Below are 17,944 nucleotides of genomic sequence, written 5' to 3' on the forward strand. Positions count from 1 at the left end.
TAAAAAAAATATTTAATAAAGTAAAACAAAAACGATTTTTACAGTATTTTATACTAAACCTACATGTACAGTCTTTCTAAATACAATTTTGTGATGAGATAGCATGCAATTTTTACTTTTACATTATTTTCAGTTAAAATTATTTTTAGAATAAACCATCAGTAAACCCACATTCCTTATATAAGCCTCAGTCTAATAACCATGCATGCTACTACAACCTCAATGCAGTTTCTAAATGTGCAAAATAACTTCTCTGATGTGATTTGCACTGTGTATCCAATCCCGTGAAAACCCTGCCTGAAAGAAACCAATGCTGAAATGATTACTAACACATAGAGAATCAATGGCACACATCCATTCATTAGCCTCTCACTACAGCCCTGCATTGTAATATGCAGCCATTTTCCATCCGCAGTCACACACACACACACACGCGCGCGCGCTAATATACTGACACACCATGTTTCATTGGGTCACACAGAGTCAGGCTGATGGGGGTTACTATGGCAACACATCACGACCCATGCGCTGCAACACAGAGAACGATGGGAGAGGGACGGGAGGAGGGATTACTGGGAGGAAACACACCATTGCCACCGTACTGTGTGTGCATCCCCAGATATGCTTTCCTTCCAAACAATTTTCACTCAGAAATTGCTAGAAAATTTCACAAATAATTACAAAGTAGCAGCACATTTAATTAAACATTACGTTTTGAAGTAGAAAGATTGAAATAGTATTTTCTTGCAAAACATACAGTACTTCAGTAATCGCTGTTTTATTTATAACAGTTAAAATATATATATATATATATATATATATATATATATACCTGGTGGAAGAAAAAAAATTGAAGAAAAAACAAAATGGTGGAAGGACACAAGCCTGTAAACAACCACCCTAGCAACAACAGCAACACATAGCAACACCCCGGCAACCACCTACATGAGAAAACACTACTCGCAGTAAATCTACCTATCCAATTCCTTTTCAATGTTTCAACTGTGAAGCTTTTCCCTTGAGTTTTCCACGTAGACGACACCGTTGTCCAAGCGATCCCCATTCACACGGATCCGCGAAAACGGCTAAAAACGCTGTAATCTGCTGCCAGGCCATTAGATGGCGATAAAACACTATAGACTGAACACGTAATACACATGTGCATGACGTCATCGTTTTCAGAGATTCACGTTTTTGTTGTCAAAACTTGCACTTTGAAACCCATTTTCAAAAGTTTGCATTTTCAAAACGCCGTCGTCGTGTAAATGATCAGCCAAAACCAAGCGGCAACATTCTAATCTGAAAAATTAAGCCTACCCGGAAGTGCGAAAAACTGCAATACATCGAAAATCCGCTAGGGGCAGGTCCCAAAAGGGAGCAAATGTCCATACACCCCCATGTTAAAATGTCCTTTTTCACAGTATAAATTCATGTTTTTACAGGTTGGTCCCATGGACTTTTATTGTATTTTTCGATAGGTTCCGAGTGCCTGACAACTGTGAGGGGGGTGAATTTTTTTCTAACTCGTTAGTTTAGATCGTATTTAGATATAAAATGTATGACAAATAAGGGCGCGATTGACAGCTTGATTGACAGCTGACAACGAGCATAGGCTGCGCCGAGTGGAATTCCTGAAATTTGACGTCTCGGCCATGATCTGACACAACACATCATACTTGTAAGTTATCCTTTCTGAACATTTGTATTGAAATATGGCGCCGCCCATACCCCCCATAAAAAGCCTCAAAACTGTTCTTCAGAAGTCTGTGGGTGACGTCACAGACGCTTTGTCCATATTTTTTACAGTCTATGGCCAAAACACATAAAAAAGTGTTTTAGTTGAAAACGGTGACGTGTAAACAGGCCCTAAGTCCTGTGTTTCCAGTCATTCTTTGCAAAGTCTTGTATGTTGTTACTGTACACGGCATTTCTGAGCCTTCCTGTTTCTTGTTTTTTTAAATCTCTGCCCGTTTTTTGACTCACCCTCTTGCCAGTGTTTGCTGCCCTGTTGCTCATTTGGATTGTTTGCCCGTGTGTTTGACCTTTTGCCTGTTATATGGATCACGATTCTGGATTGTCTCAATAAAGCTGCATTTGGATTGATGGATCTTGAAATGCTGGAGGAAGGCGGCAGATACAGATGTATTCAGGTCAAGCCCAAACCGCTCACCCTGTGATCTTTCAGCATCCCAGAGAGCACTGACCATAATTGACACTGTAACCCAACCATGTGTTTCTTTAGGAGACTAGAATCCCAGTACTTCACAATCTCAGATGTTTCTGAGTCATTGTGAAAACTTCCTTTTATGGAAACGGTCGAGCTTTAGGGTGAAACATGAGAGCGTGATGTCAGAGGCACAGGGACATATGGAGACGAGGACATGGAATGGCACTTAGAGCCTCGAAGATGAGATAATACAACAGAGGTTACAGTAACCTTCATCATCTTTATTTACATTGTGTCCAAATGTGCAAGTATCAATGTCATAAAAAACTAAATCACCCTCAAATTAAGAAAGATACAAAATAAAATTGTATACAAAAAGCCTAAAAAAACTTTTTTCTGCCATGTATCAATTTATTTATTTACTTTATTAACTATTCATTAAAAATAGTGTATATACTGTATAAATACTATTTTTAATATAGACAAATAATATATAATATAATTTAACATTATATAATAGTATTTATTATATTATTTTATACATTATATACATTATATATATTATATATTATATTATATAATATCGAAATAAAAACGATGAAGAAATATAAAACTACGTATTTAAAAATGTTTACAATTTTTTTTTACAAATGTTATAAAATATAAACAAAATATTATATAATATAATATAATATAATATATTAAATTATTTAAATTGTATATATATATATATACACACACAAATATAATATACCATTTATTATATTATAAATACATACACAAATAATATATAACAACATGGCATAACAATATACAATATGATATAATATAATATTATTTATTATATTATGTATTATTATATTATTTTTGTTACATTGTTACAGTGTAATTATATATCTAAGTACTGAGTAATATTAAGCAACTACATGTACTTACTATAGGGTTAGGGTAGGATTAGGGTTTGGTTGAGGATTAGTTGCATGTAATTATGCATAATTTACTGTTGTTATTATTATGGTAAGTACATGTAACATAATGAGAATTTTAGGGGAAAATGTTTCATTGTCAAGAAAGTAATGTCACAATCTTAATGATGCTAAAAATATGCCGCTGGTCCAAAAGACAACTATAACAAAACATAGCACTTGTGAATCCCTTTGCATTAGCATTAAAGATTCAGGATGGGTTTGACCGTGAATGGGAACAGAACGGGTGAGTCTCAGGGGACACAGTAACACACATCGCCGGAGCACATGGTAACAGACACAGGAGCTACAGCCTCGGGCCAGACACAATCAATACACAATATTTGTCTAACTTCAGACTTTGCTTTTTGCCTATATTTGTAAATTGAGTCCAAACTGCAGCCCATCAGCAGTTGGCATCAAAAAACATTACTTAGCTCAACTACTTTAGCTAATATTTTGTCATCTTCCAGCTTAGCTCCTCCAGATATGATATGTGCTAAGCTGTGCTGTTCTGTCCAGTTTACATGGCACATCTCAAAACTAATCACAGCCCTTTTACTGTCTTTATACAGTATATCAATATGGCTCTCATTCACCACATATTACAAATCAAAAGCATTGTGGTATTAACATCACATGCACACTCGAAACACTATCGCTCAAGAACATGGAATCGATCGAGGAAGACTAAAGCATCTGCGAGGGAAAACCTTAGCTCTCCTCATCACCTCATCTCCATGGTTACCAGATTCAGACTCATCTTCCCTGAATTAACTTGTGCAATTCTTCTGCACAAATCACCAATATACCACTAGCTGTCAACAGGAACAAAACAAAACAACTAAAGGCCTGTATTACAAAACTTGCACTTACAAAATTAAAAAACACGTAACAATCTTAATTAAATGCAGGAAAACTTACCATGCAATTGAATTAAACCTTTTCAACTAAACAAATAGTTTGATCTGATTATTTTGTCCTATAGTTTTGTAGTTTGAACTTAAATTCATTGATTTAAACCAACTATAAAGTGAATAAATACTTACATTACTTATACCCATTGGCCAGATTACTTAGTATTTACATTAAAAGAGTTTATCTTAATTTTTAACACACGTTTAGTTTGCCATAGCACTGACATTTGCACATTTACGTTCATTGAATGATGCAACAATTACTGTAGTCAACATATAACCATCCCACAACCTCACCACAAGTCCCACTCTTCAGCACAGTGCAACAGTGAGGTTCCAGAAGTAAAAACTCCATTCATTTTCCCTACATGGAAATTCATTTTTAACGATAACTTACAAATCTTTAAAGACAGACCTATTGTGATCTACGAGATTGTAAATGATATTTGCTTCTGCTGTCAGTTATTTCAACTTAGTTTTAAAATAATCGTGTTTAACAGTGGAATTCCTGGTGAAAACTACATTACCCATGATGCTGTGCGGAAAATTCCACCAATCAGAGAGTCGAAACAAGCAACATGCGCCAATAGATCTCTTTAGCCCCGCCCACTCCCATGAAGCACTGCGAATGACGTAATCAAGTCGATCTCCCTACGACCTACGCTCTCAAAATATTTCAATATAAACGAATATTTTGTAAAAAAACGTAAAATATATTGTTTATATTTTTCTAACATTTGTAAAAAATTTGTAAACATTTTTAAATGCGTAGTTTTATATTTCTTCATCGTTTTTATTTTCGATTATGCTGTTCGCAGTGCTTCATATTTTCAAACAGTTTGTAATATTAAAATTCACCTTGTACTCTATGGTGACCACAAAAACTTCAACAACAGAAACTCCAAGATAACCGAACATTAAACACTAACATTTCTCTTTACTCGAAAATGCCGAGAACTAAAAATCCACCCATGCAGTTTCAGCTAATGCAACAAAAATGATTAATGTGGTCCCAACACAATGAAATTAAGTTGTGACAAAATGTTCGCGATTGTGTTACTTTAGCTCATTTAAAGTAAGCAAACTGAACAAGCAGCAAAAAAATGTGAATACAAAAAAAATTAATCAGCACAATTTGACAAAAATATAAATGCTTGCATTTGCAAGACATTAACTGGCCCAATAATAAGTGACAGTTCCTTCAACTGACCCAAAACTGTCTCTGACCATCCGTATTGTTAAGGCCTGTTCTTCTTTATGCAAGTCTCTCTCTCTCTCTATAGTAGAGAGTGAGAACGAGGGCTGGGTTTGATCACCCCACCGTCATGCGGCATTCTCTAAATCCCTCTGCATGAGCTTCCCAGATAAAGCCCAGATTCACGCCCAGGAGAACTGGCCTGGATTTCATCATCTCAATACACGTGCAACGTGTGTATTTGGGGGTGTGAGACCGAGCAATGAGCTGTGCTGATAATTTCAAACTCTCAGTAGAAGAAGAGCAGATAGAGGAATTAGAAAGACGATCAAGGCCAGTAGTCAAATGTTCCTGAGATCAAACTCCCTGCGGCTGTGTGCGGATCGAGTCCAAGAGGAACACAAGGTCACTCCGATGGCATGCAAATTATAATGATTATAATGAAATCGAGACCTGACAGATGGCTTGACTTTGCAAAAAGACACAAATGGTGACTTGGCTGTTACATATAAATGCTGCAACTCGCTATTAGAGCTGCACAGAAAAGGTTTGGCTTCAAAGGGTAAAATTCAAAGGGCCAGAAAGTGTAAGGTTGCTAGTTCAAGCCAGCACCATTGCGCCCTTGAGCAAGACGCTTAAACTGGAATTGCTCCAGAGGGATCGTCACTGAGCTGCAAATCACTGGATAAAAGCATCTGCTAAATGCCTACTTGCTATTATTTTGGTGTGTGCAATCTTGCTATCTGCAAAGCTGCTATAGCTATCAGATTACTAATGAACAACAAACTGTGTATTTATTATTTTTACAACCGCAAAATGAACAATGTTACTATAGGCTACAATCAACTTGCTCTTGTGAATGTTGACGGGACCCAAAATGAAAAAAACACATGGATTGATGCATAAGATGTCATTAAAAGCCAAGCACTGTGATATATGTGACCACTCCATTTACAGATGGACAGCACATGTCCACTATTCAGAGTATATATGGTGTCTGTTTCATATTTTTGCAAGTCTAATTAATCAGTCTAATTGCTAGTTAATCTAGCCACAACTAAATGACATTTGAAATCTAATTTAAAAATAGAAATATAAAACAATGTGATTTAAACACTACATTCACCAGAAACTCCAGCACTATCGGCAGATTTTGAAACGCTCATGACTAGAAACTACCTTCATGTGAAAAGTTAAAACATTTTCCATTGTTGAATAAATTAATACTTTTATTCAGCAAAGATGCATTAAATTGATCAAAAGTGACAGTAAAGACATTTATAACATTACAAAAGATTTCTATAGCAAATAAATGCTGTTCTTTTGAACTTTCTATTCAAGAATCCTGAAAATAATGTATCACGGTTTCCACAAAAAAAAGCAGCACAACCGGTTTCAATTGGAGTAATGATGCTAAAAATTGCACTTTGCATCACAGGAATATATTACATTTTAAATTATATTAAAATAGTTATTTTAAGTTGTTATAATATTTCACAATATTGCTGTTGTAAGCCCGCACTCGATCGGTCCAAAGCAGGCATCTGACCAGCGGGGAATGTCTCTGTGTGTTACTGTCTTTCCGCGTGGCAAAGTAATATTGATTAAATGCAATATATTTTCTCATATGTATTCTCTCGTTATTTCATCTGACTCCATAAATAAAAAAAGGTTTTAATGATATCTGTGCATCATTAAATGTGAGCGAATGTTTGACTATTCCTTTTAACTCTTTAGTGAGAACAATGTTAGAGTCCGTTAGAATAAAATCAAATGTTTACAATTTATTATGTCAGGTAAATGTATCACGCTTGTCTTAAGTTTAAAATCATTGGTTACCCATAAGCCAATCACATAACGATTGGTTATGACGTGTGTTATGCGCCGGCTCAGCCGCATCAAACTTCCACTGTAAACACATGTATGATGCGAAAACAAAACCATCGAGCGAAATACCGGAGTGAACATGGCTGTGAATGACTTTTGCAGATTATGTGAAGTAAATCTACACATCCACGGTACAATCAGCATCTACGTCACGGCTCTCAGCCCACCCTCTGTTCGTTGATTGGCCGTCTGTTTTGAGGCCAGAGGAAAACTGGGACTAGGTCGCTATCTCAGGCTGAGTACAGAAGCGAACTGAAATTGAGCGGAAGTACGAAGTCTGACGTAGTCAGGCAACCATTTTTCTAGAGACCACCTTCCTTTGTGTAACAGTTATCTCTAAACTCTTAAAAACCTTATTACCTTTTCTTTTACTTATTTGTAAATGAGACCTTTGTACCAGTCGCACTGAGACATTTCAAATGATTTGAGACAATCAAACATGTGTAATACTGTATGATAATTATTCACATTAACGTATAGATTCTTGGGTGAATTTTGGTGATCTCAGCATGAGGGATGGGGGAAGAGTGGAAGAAGATGAAGATTAGGATTGCTAGTTTCACAAGAGAGAGTTCAAATGTTAACTTTGTCCTCTCAGGGCCTCAAGTAGACTGCCTGGCATTTATCTAATTTCTCAAGTCTTACACTGTTTTTACTGTATTTTTAATCAAATAAATGCAGCCTTGGTGAGCAGAAGAAACCCCAAAAGTTTGAACGGTAGTGTAAAGAAATCATTTGTACATCAGCATCACCATGATCACTAATCACATATCACAAAGCTAATGTGACTCATTGAGCTCTAACTAAGTAACTTTTCTGCATTTTCGAGTCCTGTACAAAAGTCTGAACCCCCTGTATTAATGTTACGAAGCTGCGGCAGAACCAGGAGGGCTTCGTCATTCCCAGCATCCCTGCAGGTCTCTCTGGTACTGTGGATAATTAGCATGACCCTCTTTGATGCTCTGCTCACTGTTGCCTTTTTAATCTAGTGTACTTACATGGCAGGTTAACAGCCGTACTGCGTCTCCTGGTCTCATTCTTGACATTCGAGTAGCTCTTATGAATACTTCAAATCAGACATTATGATCCTCTTCATAAAGTCTTCCATTGGCCTAATCTTTTTCAAGTTGACAGGCTGAGAATATTTAGCAAACAAACACATGCAGACACACTCACCCATTGGCCAGATTGTCATCGTCGTCGTCATTAAGGCTCTTGCAAAGTACATCAGAATCACTGAGGTAGCCGGACTTGAGGTCGCTATCTCCAGCGTCCAGGCCTTCGATGAACTCGCTGCGTGCCGTGTGGCTGAGGCGGCTGGAGCAGCGAGCGGGCATCGTGTGAGAGGTGTACTGGGACGAGGCTTTGGTTCCCGACAGATAGCTTGATCCGGTTGAGGAAGGGGCATCGCCGGCTTGCAGACGAGGACTGGACTGGCCGTGGCGCCAGGAGAGAGGCGAGGAACGGTTGGAGAGGCTGGAGATGCTGCGAGCGTTGGTTTCATCACTGTCGTAGCACACGCTGCTGTCCAAACAACTGTAGATGGAAAGAGAGGGTTACTGATGCATTCAAAACACAACATAATAAGGTTGTGGGATGCGATGAAGGCCACAGGAACTCATGACCTACTAAAAAAAGGATGCATGATCATCTTCATCTGTTGAGGATGCAGATTGCATAACCAGATGCACCAGCTCATATGAATAATATAACAGCTTCCTCCACCACATAAACTCTGAGTAGCTATTTTTACCCACTTCTCTTCATCAGACAGCTGCGAAATACCAGAAATGCAATAGTGCTTTGAAATATTTGATGCTATGAAGGCAGAAAATGGCTTTGGGTTATTCGGTTAGTGTTACCCAGGGCTGTTCATTTGGCATGATATTCTTACAGGTGGGTCACTTGGTTTAAAGTCACCATGAAATCACAACTGACAATACTTGTGTTTTATGGAATATTGCAGGATATATTACAAATAGTTTTTTTCGTGCACATCATTATTTTATTGTGCCGTCATAATCTTAAATCAAAATAACTTCCCCTTCCTCTTGCAGCAACATCTCTTCTCTTTCTCTGATGACGAGGGCGGGGCAACCTGTCACTCACATGAGATCCACCAATAGCAAACCACAGCCATCCAATCAATTCCCCACAGACAAAATCAAGCTCCGCCCTACATTTGGTCTTGTTTCAGAAGCCGTTTTACTCGCATATATGCCACAATAGGGGAAAAAAGATGATCGCAACTTCCATTTCATGCCAACTTTAATATTGTTTAAAAATGTTTTTAATTGCGATTTCACTAATAAAAGTTTTTAAAATGCTTTAAAAAAAAATGTTCAGGTTTGCTGTGCTTGTTTGTAGGTCTGCACAATTTGTCCAATACAATTTTATTGTGATGATATGATCAATATGGCTATAAAGTAATAATAATCATTATATTATCATTTTTATTTTTATTATAATTATTAACTAAAATATTTAAAATAAATATATTATTGTAATAATCCTATTGTACTGTAAAAATACAAATCGAGCATTTAATATTACTTATAATATATATGTAAAATTAAAATACTAATGCTTATGTCTAATTTTCTACAACCTTTAATCTGGCATTATAGCAAAGGACCTGGACTGGAGATAAAGGACTGTATGGGAGTTTTATAATCAGAATAAATGTTTTATTTCTCTGTACTTTCAAAAAACAACTGAAAATAACACACACACACACCGCCTTATTTCACTGCATTGGCCGAACTGACGGCCCAGCCACTCCCAAACCTCATGACCTGCTTTTCCATTCTCTTTCAGTGCCACATCACATCCTACTTGAAGCCAAAGCAAAGTTCCTGCTCTCTCCAAGTCGTGCACTGTGTGGCAAGACTATTTATAGAGTTCTTCTCATTACTAAAATCAACAAGCACTGTAAGGGCAAGATCAGACTTAAACTACTCTTTTACATTGTCTGAAAAAAGTCAGTTTGCAGAGGCAAAAGTGACCAGCACAAGGCCATAGCACTGTGAGAGGTTGCAAATGCATTGTTATGCAATTGTTAGGATCTTACTAGGAATGTACAAGTGTTTACCTCCAAGTCTTCATGATGAGCTGGTCACTAGGTCTGTCTTTGTACAATTTTATCACATTTTGATGTGCCAATTATATCTGTAGCACCAGCACAAATGCACTTAGTATTAGTTTAATATTCCAATGTACGATTATAATATTATTACTATTATATAGTTTAAGAGTTTGATCAAATCACTAACAATAAAAATTTGTAATAATCATTATGCTATAACAAAATACTACTAAACATGTTGCCGGTTTTGATTAAAAACTCTTTACACTTTATTACCAAACCATCCTGAATTGATAAAAGGCTTGTTTGCAAAAGTAAACACATGACAAGCTGTTTTCCTAAACAAAACAAAAAGAGCATATAACTTAATAGCGTCCATGTGGTTCAGTAATTAATCACATTTTCCCATTCAAGTGCATCTTGACAATAACAGGTATACTCTAGCGCAGCAGGTGTATAATGTGAATAAACATGAAAAATCAAACACTGCACCTCTATTTTGAGTCATCTCGAGTTGATTTAGTCCATGAATCTCCATGTCTTAAAGGATAACAGAAGCATCATGTTACAGAACAGCTCACTAGGCCAGGGCTTTATACACACATACATTAGCGTGGCTGTGAATCTGTGGGTTGAGTCTGGCTGATCTAGTATGAATCATTTTTACGCCTGCGCCATCAAGTCTTTGGAAGATCATCAGTCTTATACAAGTGCTGCTGTTAAAATGGAGGGTACATTAGCTGCAGGTCTAGAAATCATGCTTATATCCTACAAAAATGTTCTACTCAGAAACTTAGTAGAGTAGAGAATAGTAATCCTGCAGGGAAATGTTTGATGTTAGAAGAAAGGACAGGCTGAGATCTCTCGGGGCAAAACTGAGATAAAAGTTAGCACAATTGCTATGCTAAGCACATCTAGCACACCTTTGGGGAAGGAGAATACATTCATCAGGATAAAGCACAGAGCTGTCCGTAGCTTCTCTCTAGCTTACTCTGTCACTTGAATATGAATGTATATCTTTTGCCGTCAGAACTGCCTTAATTCTTCATGGCATAGATTCAACAAGGTTATGGATTCCTCAGAGATTTTGGTCCATATTGTCATGAGAGCATCACGCAGATTCTGCAGATTTGTCAGCTGTACATCCATGATGTGAATCTCTTGTTCCAGCACATCTTAAAGCTGCTGTATTAGACTGAAATCTGGTGATTGTGGAGGCCGTTTGAGTTTAGTGAACTCACTGTCATGTTCAAAAAACCAAATTGAGATGATTTGAGCTTTGTGACGTGTGTGTTCTCCTGCTGGAAGTATCCATCAGAAGATGAGTTCACTGTGGTCATAAAGGGATGGACATGGCTAGCAAGAACACTCAGGTCGGCTGTGGCGTTTAAATGATGCTCAATTGGTACTAAAGGGCCCAAAGTGTGCCAAGACTATATATAACAAACCATCACACCACCAACAGCCTTATCTGTTGATGCAAGGTGTTCAGAGATGCTCTTCTGTGTTCAGAGATGCTCTTCTGCGGTCAGAGATGCTCTTCTGTGTTCAGAGATGCTCTTCTGTGTTCAGAGATGCTCTTCTGCGTTCAGAGATGATCTTCTGCGGTTAGAGATGCTCTTCTGCGGTCAGAGATGCTCTTCTGCGTTCAGAGATGCTCTTCTGCGGTCAGAGATGATCTTCTGCGGTCAGAGATGCTCTTCTGCGTTCAGAGATGCTCTTCTGCGGTCAGAGATGATCTTCTGGGTTCAGAGATGCTCTTCTGCGTTCAGAGATGATCTTCTGCGGTTAGAGATGCTCTTCTGCGGTCAGAGATGCTCTTCTGCGTTCAGAGATGCTCTTCTGCGGTCAGAGATGATCTTCTGGGTTCAGAGATGCTCTTCTGCGGTCAGAGATGCTCTTCTGCGTTCAGAGATGCTCTTCTGCGTTCAGAGATGATCTTCTGGGTTCAGAGATGCTCTTCTGCGGTCAGAGATGCTCTTCTGCGGTCAGAGATGCTCTTCTGCGTTCAGAGATGCTCTTCTGCGTTCAGAGATGATCTTCTGGGTTCAGAGATGCTCTTCTGCGGTCAGAGATGCTCTTCTGCGTTCAGAGATGCTCTTCTGCGTTCAGAGATGATCTTCTGCGTTCAGAGATGATCTTCTGAGTTCAGAAATGCTCTTCTGCGTTCAGAGATGCTCTTCTGCGTTCAGAGATGCTCTTCTGCGTTCAGAGATGCTCTTCTGCGTTCAGAGATGCTCTTCTGCGTTCAGAGATGATCTTCTGCGTTCAGAGATGATCTTCTGAGTTCAGAAATGCTCTTCTGCGTTCAGAGATGCTCTTCTGCGTTCAGAGATGCTCTTCTGCAGACTTAGGTTGTAACGAGTGCTTATTTGAGTTACTGTTGCCTTTCTATCAGCTGATCCAGTCAGAACTGACACTCACTGGATATTTTATCTTTTTCGGACCATTCTCTGTAAACCCTAGAGATGGTTGTGTGTGAAAATCCCTGTAGATCAGCAATTTCTGAAATTATTCGGACCAGCCCGTCTGGCAACAACAGCCCGTCTGGCAACAACTTAAAAGTCACTTGAATCACATTTCTTCCCCATTCTGATGCTCAGTTTCAACAAGTCTTCATGTCTACATACCTTGAACTGCTGCCATGTGATTGGCTGATAAGATATTTGGGCTAATGAGCAGTTGAACAGGTACATATTTCAGGTACATTCTTTCCTGTAGCTCAAACAGTAGAGCATTGGCGCTCGCAACGCCAAGGTCATGGGTTCAATTCCCAGGGAAAGCAAGAACTGATAAGAATGTAAATGTGTACCTTGAAACGCAATGTAAGTCGCTTTGGATAAAAGCGTCTGCCAAATGCATAAATGTAAATGCACATATACATACACTCATTGGCCACTTTTATCGGTACACCTGTTTAACTGCATGTACATATATATACTGTATATTCTAGTTGTGTATTAATGTTTGTACATCTGAGTCAGTAAAGCCTGGAGAGCAGCTGATTTCTGTGTGTGTTTGTTAATATTCGTTGATGGAAAGTGTTTCATTGTGTATTTATGAATGTGGCAGCCAGGTGTTTGAATGACTGAAGTGCAAACTCTCCCAAAAGACGTGGGAGGCCGCATGGTTGTGGAAAAAGTAATCGTTTGTGTATAATATAAAGCCTTGTTTATATTCATGCTCTTTGTGGCACAAACGTGTGTGAAGATTGTTTCCAAATAACATTGTGGTGCTTTCTCCCATGGTTCATTGAAAAGCAGCGGTTTGCATCCTCGTAAATTAGTTTGGCTGTGATTTTTCATGCCATAAACATGCGCTGGTTCTCTCTCACCTCTGGCTGAGCTGAGCTCCTCGCAGGCTGGACATGGTTTCTTCCAGGTTCTGTCTGAGATCCAGAACATTCTGAACCGTCCGTTTCCTTTGAGACTCGGGATCTGCACACATAATTAGCAACCAAAATACAATGAACAGTGAGTATGCAAAACAATGTTTCCATCAAGGAGCAGTTTTAAATCAAGCATCAGATCATAGGATTTTCATTGTATGTCATTTAAATGCATATACACCAAAGTTCAAAAGTTTGGAGTAAGTAAGCTCTTTTTTAAAAAGGAAATTTATACTTTTATTCAGCAAGGATGCATAAAATGGATCAAAAGTGGCAGTAAAGACATTTTTTACTATCAATCACAGAATCCTGCCAAAATATTACAGTTTCGACATGCAGCACAACTGTTTTCAACATTGATAATAATCAGAAATGTTTCTTGAGTAGCAAATCATCATATTAGAATGATTTCTGAAGGATCATGTGACACTGAAGACTGGAGTAATGATGCTGAAAATACAGCTTTGATTTTACAATATATTACATTAGAAAACTGTTACTTTAAATTGTAATAATTTCACAATGTTACTATTTTTTGCTATACTTTTGAGTCTTGGTGAGAATAAGAGACTTCTTTCAAAAACATTTATAACATCTTACCTACCTCAAACGTTTGAACGGTGGTGTATTCATGTAAAGAAAAAAGTTACACTTTATTTCAATGGTTTACAATCCTTACTATAAGTAACTTTGCAACTGCATGTCAACTAACTCTCATTAGAGTATTAGTAAACTGTTAGGTTAGGGTTCAGGTTAGTAGAATAAGTTGCTGAAAAGTTACTTATAGTCAGTAGAAAGTCTGTTGGTGGAGCATCACAAAGTTTTGGCAGATATTAAGCAGACAGTCTACTAATACTCTAATGACTGCTAGTTAACATGTAGTTGCATATAGTTAGTAGAATGACTAAAGTGGACCATTGAAAAAAAGTGTAACCAAAAAATCTAACATAAAATAGTTTAAAATCAGCACAATATTTGCATCTTTGAAAAAGATGAGTTTCTCAAAAAGTTTCTACACCAATATTTCCTCAATTATTCAAAGATGCAAATGGCAAAAGTACTCGATCACATTGAGAATTTAAAGACCCATGCAAGAGTTTGATAAAGACAAGCTTCCCATTGAAACAGGAAGTTGACCTTTTAAAGAGCTTGTCTTGGTTTTTAAATAGCCAATAGCCTTTAGTTTACGTCAAGGCCTTCAAAGGTCTTCAACATTAACCCTGAAGGCTGCATAAAATGAGACAAATGCCAACAACCAGATAGAATCATTTAACTCCACGACCTACATTAAGAAAATGAAAACTAAGAATGAAAGTCCCATGAAACTAACGCTGCCTGTTCGAGCAGTTGTAAACTGGCACACGATTTCTTGAAAACCTGCGGTTGGCTGGCGGTCAGCATGTCAACAGCATGTCCAATCAATCCCATGGTGCAGTTAGGCCCGACGCTTGCCCTGACATTATTAACGACTGGACTTACAGACGACGAGAGAGGTGGTTTACAAGCATTACTCTACAGCAGATAACTCATGTCAATCAAGTCTATTCCCATGAGAGAATTAACTCTAGCTAATTACATCACTAGACAGACTTGCATGGTGGAAATAGTAAATGAGGAGACAAGATGACAGTATTTCACTCGTTTTCACTGCAAAGGACGTATGTGACCACTGCAAACAGGTATAGCCGTGGTGCTCACATAGATGACAAAACTGAGCTTCACCTGTGATTTGTCCTGACATCCACAGAAACAGGAAGTTATTATTTCAAAGAGCTTGTCTTTGTTTTTAAGTAGCCAACAGCCTTTCATTTACGTCAAAGCCACTAAAGGTGAAAGCTAACAGTCAATAGCCTTTAGTTTACGTCAAGGCCTTCAAAAGTCTTCAATAGTCTTCAACATGAACCCCAAAGGCAGCATAAAATGAGCCAAATGCCAACAATGAGATTATGAGAACCAGAAAGCCTCTTATCACTCCATTGCCAACATGAGAACAAAGGATGAAAGTCGTCTTCTGTCCCAAGTTTTCTGTTCAAGCAGTTGTAAACGGCCACGCAATCTCTTGAAAACCTCCTAAAAACTTTACTTTCTATTGTACGGTCAAATAAAAACCAAGCATGCACAAAATGTTTAAATTTATACATTTGCATTATGTATACAAACACCCTCATATTCTACATTGCAACCTTAAATAGTGTGTGCAACTCTCCGATGCAATCTCCAGCTCCTGGGAGATTAAACTTTAATATATGCTCTTTTTCCCCATATGCTTTGATCTGAAAGGGCATACTGGACCACAGCTTCATTTTGTGCATCACTGCTGCATATGTGAGCACTGGTGCAGTTTAATGATAGACAGAGCAACCAGAGGTTGTTCAGAGTAACAACCACAGAACGATGCATCGTTGGAGAAAATAACCAACTAGTTACGACTTTTCCTGAAACTGTTAACATGGTCTCACCTCTGTCATTTGAACCACATCGGTTTAACAATACAGGACTGTCGTTAAAGAGTTCAAACGCAGGTGGAGGAGGAATAACTTCTGCTAATTAATCTTTTCGAGATCTCAGAGATGCTGCTGGAGCGAACATGGCAACTAATGACTACTTCACGGTTTTTGTTCCATGTCATTTTGCTTTATTGATAATTGATTCATCAAAGGATCTCGCATTCGTCATACTCTGGAGTTCCCTTGCACATTTTACGCACATGCACACTTTTCAGATTTGGCCCTGATTGTAGTGTTGACACGCTAAAATATATAGATTAAAATGTATATATATTTAAACAGAATGAAAGATATAGAATTTACTGTGTGTTAGATTGCTTATTGTGCCCAAGAGCATGATCTATTTAAGTCCACATGTTATTTAACAAGAAACTATACTTCTAACTACAGGATGAGAGCTATAGTTCCAACCATGTAAGTTTGCGATGCTGTTTGCGAATGTTCGTTGTAATATGGTTTCAGGAAAAGCAAAATCATTGAACTATGTTGGTAGGGACGGAACTCACGACCATAGTTGGCAAACAATGCTTTCATGAAACGCATATATAGCTATATATATATATATATATATATATATATATGTGTGTGTGTGTGAAATAAAATATATTTAACCGATTAAAGCTGCAATCCGCAGTTTTTCCTCTTTGTCGCCATCTCTGTTTGAAATCTGCAATTGCAGTTATTCGCGGAATTATCAACTTTACGTGCGTTGTGCCTCGGCTCGGCGCAGCGCGGATGAATCCAATGTTTTGAGGAGAATGTGCGGCTGTCAATCAACGCACTGGTGGTGTGGATACGGTCATTCGCAATCACAGATTCTACTTTTTGGAAGTATGACCAACATAAGAATTTTCACTGGAAAATGTCATCTGAAGAAGTAAGTAACATCACCTTTTGTTCTGACCAACTAATGTTAAGGGGAAAAAAGCATTGCATCTAACGCTCGCTTATCATATCACGTCAAACCGTGCAAATTATACTTTGTTCTCAAATTGTTAATGTTAACAACATCAGCATTGCGGGACTACATTTAATGCCCTCCCGATATTTATCCTTGTTTTCGCATGGGCCGGTTGCAGTCTCTTCTCTCTCTTTTCTCCGAAGTCTTTCGCGTTTTACAACGGGTGAATCTCCAGCTGTCACTGGTGATTTTCGTTTGAACCTTTCTGGATCCGCCATCAAATTGATAAGTTTAATTATATCAAGTGCTGCGAGAAAAGGCTATAAATCTCCACCACCAACATCCTCACACGCAATATAGCCTACTAGCCGAGACTCCTTCTTTATGTGGACAGATGTGACGTAATGAAGCAAAGACATGCTCGAATTTCCTGCGGAAATCCACCAGTACCACTGGAATTAAATACATTATTACATTATTTTGAATCGAGCTAAGGCAAGCAGATAGTTTTGAACACTGGCTGGTTATGTACTTGCTCAAAAATTTATTTGGGATAATTTTTAACCCAAAAAAAGCTACGGACTGCAGCTTTAAAAAAGTGGTAGTGCTCTCGTTCCAAACTCACAGTTTTTTCAATGTTGTGTATACATAGCAAAAAATGATAAATTATGATAGTTTTTCAAGTTAAAACATTCAAAAATCCTTAAAACAAGATACATTTACTTGAAGAAATGCTACATAATAATGATTCAAAGATTGGATATAAGTGTATTTTTAACTTGTTTTAACCAGTTTATACTGAAAATGAGTGAAAAGGCTGCTAGTGCAGAAAGACAAAATACTCTCTCAGATATATTTATCTTTTGGTAAGGATTTTAAGATATTTTACATTAAAACAAGTCAAAAAACGTATTATACAGTAAATGTATTTT

The 17,944-nt window shown here is 37.8% G+C and overlaps 1 protein-coding gene across 8 annotated transcripts in view; it reads right to left on the reverse strand.

Moving 5' to 3' along the window:
• Positions 1–17,944, reverse strand: part of nav1b (neuron navigator 1b) — a 79,961-nt gene that overhangs the window by 51,264 nt on the left and 10,753 nt on the right. For all 8 annotated transcript variants that reach the window (XM_082136305.1, XM_082136301.1, XM_082136299.1 and 5 more), the window contains 2 exons: positions 13,551–13,653; positions 8,308–8,667 (listed from right to left, as the gene is read on the reverse strand). In XM_082136305.1, coding sequence (XP_081992431.1) covers positions 8,308–8,667; positions 13,551–13,653 — 463 coding nt within the window. The remainder of the gene's footprint in view (positions 1–8,307; positions 8,668–13,550; positions 13,654–17,944) is intronic.

This window comes from Leuciscus leuciscus (assembly GCF_965113295.1).
Source record: "Leuciscus leuciscus genome assembly, chromosome: 14".
Lineage (NCBI taxonomy): Eukaryota > Metazoa > Chordata > Actinopteri > Cypriniformes > Leuciscidae > Leuciscus > Leuciscus leuciscus.